Source organism: Aedes albopictus, chromosome 1 (genome assembly GCF_035046485.1).
Source record: "Aedes albopictus strain Foshan chromosome 1, AalbF5, whole genome shotgun sequence".
NCBI classification, from domain to species: domain Eukaryota; kingdom Metazoa; phylum Arthropoda; class Insecta; order Diptera; family Culicidae; genus Aedes; species Aedes albopictus.
In genome coordinates, this window is record NC_085136.1 from 74,071,139 (window position 1) to 74,075,590 (window position 4,452).

General features: G+C 39.3%; 1 protein-coding gene across 1 annotated transcript; it reads right to left on the reverse strand.

Annotated features, from left to right (window-relative positions):
* Positions 1 to 3,549: 3,549 nt before the first annotated feature.
* LOC109421972 (protein FAM32A) lies at positions 3,550 to 4,168 on the reverse strand. Its single transcript, XM_019696609.3, has 2 exons — positions 3,814 to 4,168; positions 3,550 to 3,754 (listed from the first exon to the last, which is right to left on the reverse strand). Exons 1-2 carry the CDS (start codon positions 4,060 to 4,062, stop codon positions 3,632 to 3,634), a joined length of 372 nt encoding a protein of 123 aa, XP_019552154.3. The 5' UTR covers positions 4,063 to 4,168; the 3' UTR covers positions 3,550 to 3,631.
* Between the last annotated feature and the right edge of the window lie 284 nt (positions 4,169 to 4,452).

A 4,452-nucleotide genomic window follows, 5' to 3' on the forward strand; every position in this document is an offset into this window, starting at 1 on the left:
TTCTTTAGCTTCCACGTTCAATGGCAGACCGAAGGCGACAACGGTGTTTGTGAAAATACTGCAAAAAAATTACTGATACTTCTGCAAGGATGCATCGACGAATTCCTCCAGGAGTTTTTCCAGTTTCCTTCAGTGATTCCATCATGGCTTGCTCCAGATATTACAACAAGAATTCCTCTACAGATTCCACCAGACATTTCTCCTGGGATATCTTTGGAGGTTTCTCTAGTGATTGCTCCAGTGTTTTTTTTTCGAGGATTCCTTCAGAACTTTCTCCAGGGATTGCCAACAGAGATCCTTTAAGGTATTTCTGCAAGTGTTCCTTCAGAGATTTCTTCAGGGATTGATCCATATATTTCTTCAAGAACTCCACTAGAGATTGCTTTAATAATTCAATCTGGAATAATTTGAAGTATTTCTCCAGGAAACCTTTCAAAAATTTTTACCAGAGATTGTCCAAAATTAATCTAGGAATACCGTCAAAACATTTGTATATTGTGGAGCGGATCTGGTTGGATGGTTAGAACACTTGACTATCACGCCGAGGACCTGGGATCGAATCCCACTCCCGACAAACTCACAAAATTTGAGTTCTTCCTTCGGAAGGGAAGTAAAGCGTGGGTCCCGAGATGAACTAGCCCAGGGCTAGTTAATACCGATAAAAAAAAAATGTACAAAAATATCTTCTGGAAGTCCATCCAAAGATTCCTACAATAATTCGCCCAGAAAATATTGTAGACATGGATTCCTTCAGATTTTTTTTTCTAGAAATACCTACACAAATTCTTCCAGGAATTTGCTAAGAAAGTTTTCCTGGTATTTCCTCAGAATTTTCTCATGGGATTGCTTCCGGGATTCCTCATGGTTTTTTTTTCAGGAATTCCTCAAGGTTTTCCTCCAAGAATTTCTCCAGAGATTACCCCGGGAATTTCTTCTGTGATTCTTTCAACAACAAATCCAGGGATTTTTTTTTTAATTTCTCTAAGGATTCCCCAGGAAGTCTTTTTAGGATTCCCTCAGGAATTCTTTCAGGAAGTCCTCCAGGAACTAGTCCAGTACTTCCTCCACGCAATGTTTAGGGATTCCCTTATGAATTTCTCTTGGTATTGCTTCTGGGATTCCTTCTGCGATTTCTTCGGGAATTCTCCCTGGAATTCCTCCAGGAATTCTTCCATGGATTTCTCTGGGAATTGCTGCAGGGATTCTTCCTGCAAAAATATCCTCCAGGGATTCATCCAGATATGCCTCTAGATATTCCTCTAGAAATTCCTTAAGAATTTTGTTTAGGTATTTTTCTGAAGATTTTCTCGGGAATTCCTACAGGCATGAAATTCCTCCAGGAATTTCTCCAGGGATTCCTCTAAGAATTTCTTCAGGGATTCACTCGGGAGTTCCCTTTGTCATTCTTTCGAGAACAACTTCAGGAATTATTTTGAAAATTCCTGAGATTCCAAAGATATTTTTTTAGGACTCCTTCAGGAATTCCTCCTTTTATTCTTCAAGGAATTTCTCCAGGTATTGATCCAGTAATGCCTCCAGGAACTGTTTAGGGATTCCATTCCTCTTGAAATTGCTTTCCGGATTCCTTCTGAGGTTTCTTCAGGAATTCCTCTAGGGCTTTCGTCAGGAACTACTACAGGGATTCCCCAAAGTGTTCCTCCACGATTTCTTCAAGAATTCCACCTGCGATTTCTTCAGGAATTATTCCTGATTAATTGGAACTCTTAATTAATTGGAACTCTTAACAGATTCCTTTAGAAATTTCTTCTGGGATTCCTCCAGGAATTCTTCCAGGCATTCCTCTGGGAATTCCTGCAGGGATTCCTCCAGGAATTCATCTAGAGATTCCTCTAGAAAATCCGCTATAAACTCCTCCAGGAATTCCTACATACATTCATCTAGTTTATCCTCCAGGAATTCAAACATGAATTTTATCAGGGATTCCTCCAAGAATTCTTCCAGAGTTTCTTCTACGCATTCCTTTAGAACTTTCACCAGGAATCCCTCCAGATTCCTCCAGGAATTACTCCAGGGATTCCTCCAAGAATTCTATTAAGAATTTTTCGCAAGAATTTATCCAGGAATTCTTCGGGGATTCCTCTAGGAATTGCTCTAGGAATTTCTCCAAAGATTTCTCCAGGAATTACTTCAGGGATTTCTCCAACAATTCCGCCAGGAATTCTCCCTAGTCATTCTTCCAGGAATTTATCCGGGCATATTTTTTTTTTTTTTTTTTGAGATTTTACCCTAGAGGGGATTAGTATCCGGGCATTCTTCCAGCGATTTCTTTTAGCATTCATGCAGAGATTCGTCCAAGAATTCTTTCAGCGAATCCCCCAGGAATTCCTCCAGACATTCCTGAAGGAATTTCTTGCATAAATTCTGTCAGCAATTCATCCAGGATTTTCTCCAGAACAATCCGTCAGGGATTCCTTAAGAAATTCTTCCAGAATTTTCTCTAGTAATACCTGGATTTTTTCTGGGATTCCCCCAGGAATTCTACAAGGAATTCTTCCAGGCTTTCCCTCCAGGAACTGCCTTAGAGATTCCTCTAGGGAATTCTCCACGAATTTCTACAGGGATTACGACAGGAATTTGTCCAGAATTTCCTTCTGGCTTTCCTGGATTATCTCTAGAGATGTTTTCAGGAATTGCTCGAGTGATTCCTTCAAGAATTCTTTCAGGGATTTCTCCAAGAATTCGTCCAGGAATTTCTTCAGAGATTTTTCCAGCAATTCTTCCAGGGATTTCTCCGGGAATTCTTTCAAGGATTGCTCCAGGAATTCGTCAAGTGATTTCTTCAGAAATTCTTCTCAGGTTCTTCAAAAAAATCATCCAGGAGTTCTTTAGGAAAACTCAGAAATGCTTCAATCATCTTTTCCAGAGATGTAGTTAAGAATTTCTACCTGAAGATTTTGTTTTTTGAATTACTCCAAGAATTTCTAGAGAAATTCCTTCAGAGAATTGAATTGGAAGATAATTTTAAAAAGAGCATACAGGAACCAGGAAATTATCCAGAGATTCTTTCAGGAATCCCTCCAACAGTTTCTTCAGAAGTTTACTCAGGGTTCCATCAGGAATTCCATAAGTGAGACAATAAGTTCTTCTGGGATTCTTCCAAACAACATAAATGTTACAAAAGTGGTTTTGATTGCGCAGAAGACACTGTGTGTTGCTTTAAATATATAAGTACTTGCATGCTAGAAGTTATTCAAACAATTCATTATTTGAGAGTTCTCCGGAAATTTATGCAGGAAATTCATCAAGAATTGCTCCAAGCAGGATTTAGAGATATCCAGGACATTCCAAGATTGCTATTAAGCTATTAAGCATAGAAAAACTGGATGAATAATTACAGAAAAAACACCAGTTATTCACGGAAGTATATTATGTAAACTATTCTGGCATTTAGCAACAATGGTAATGCTAGATGGAATGAGGGCAACAATTAATTTACTAATCATTAAAATTAGTAAATTAATTATTAAAATTAAAATTTTTTGGTGATATATTTCTACGAACATAAATAAAGCTTATGTTGTAGTAACGTAGATTTATAGTAGTTTATGCTAATAAATGATAAATAAAAGTAATAAAAGTAAAAACATACTTCTGAAGAATAATTATGAGTCTATTTTGTCCAGGAAACTTTCGGTATGTCGAAATGTTCCGTCAGACTGTCCAGGTGCTGATTGAACTGCTCTACCCGTTGTTTGTGCGTCATCGACGCCTTGTCCATAATCCGTTTCTTTTGCTAAAACCAGAAATAAATTGCTCAATATCACGGCATCATTTTAAATCGCACAATCTTACCATCTTCTCCTGCATCTTCTTGAACGATTCCTCCGCCTTGGTTAGCACCCTTCCCGGCGGAGCCCCCTGGCTGCGGCCCTGTTCACCACCGCTGCTACCACTGCCGTGACTTTCCTCCACCAGAGCTTTCTCGACCTTCTCGCGCAACTTTTCCTTGTCCTTGCTCTTTTTCTTCTTCTTCTTTTTGATCTCCGAATCGGACTTGAGCTTCAACTTCCCGCGGCTTACGTGCTCGTACTCGTCGGACATGGCGCTGCTTTCGCTTTCCCGCGAGGGAACTGGTATTTTAATCGGATGCGGATTCTGCCGTCTTCTGCGCGCTTCCGAAACGATTTCAAAACAAACACACAAACAAATCTGACGTTTGCGCGGTTTGGAACACATTTCGTTCCATGCAGCACATCATACACGCTTTGAAATAAATTTTATCATCAACACGGAAAATATTTTTAGGGCACGATCGGTGAAGTACTAGATTTGTAGTAATGAGCTGAATTTTAGTATGGTGAGAAGGCCATTCTCCGTTTCTGCAATGAAATGGTGCAAAAAGCGTGGGTATTATGATCCTTGCCTAATTTGTTGCTGTTTGATCAAAACTTTGGATAACTACACACTAAGATCAGCTCGGTATTTTTCCCA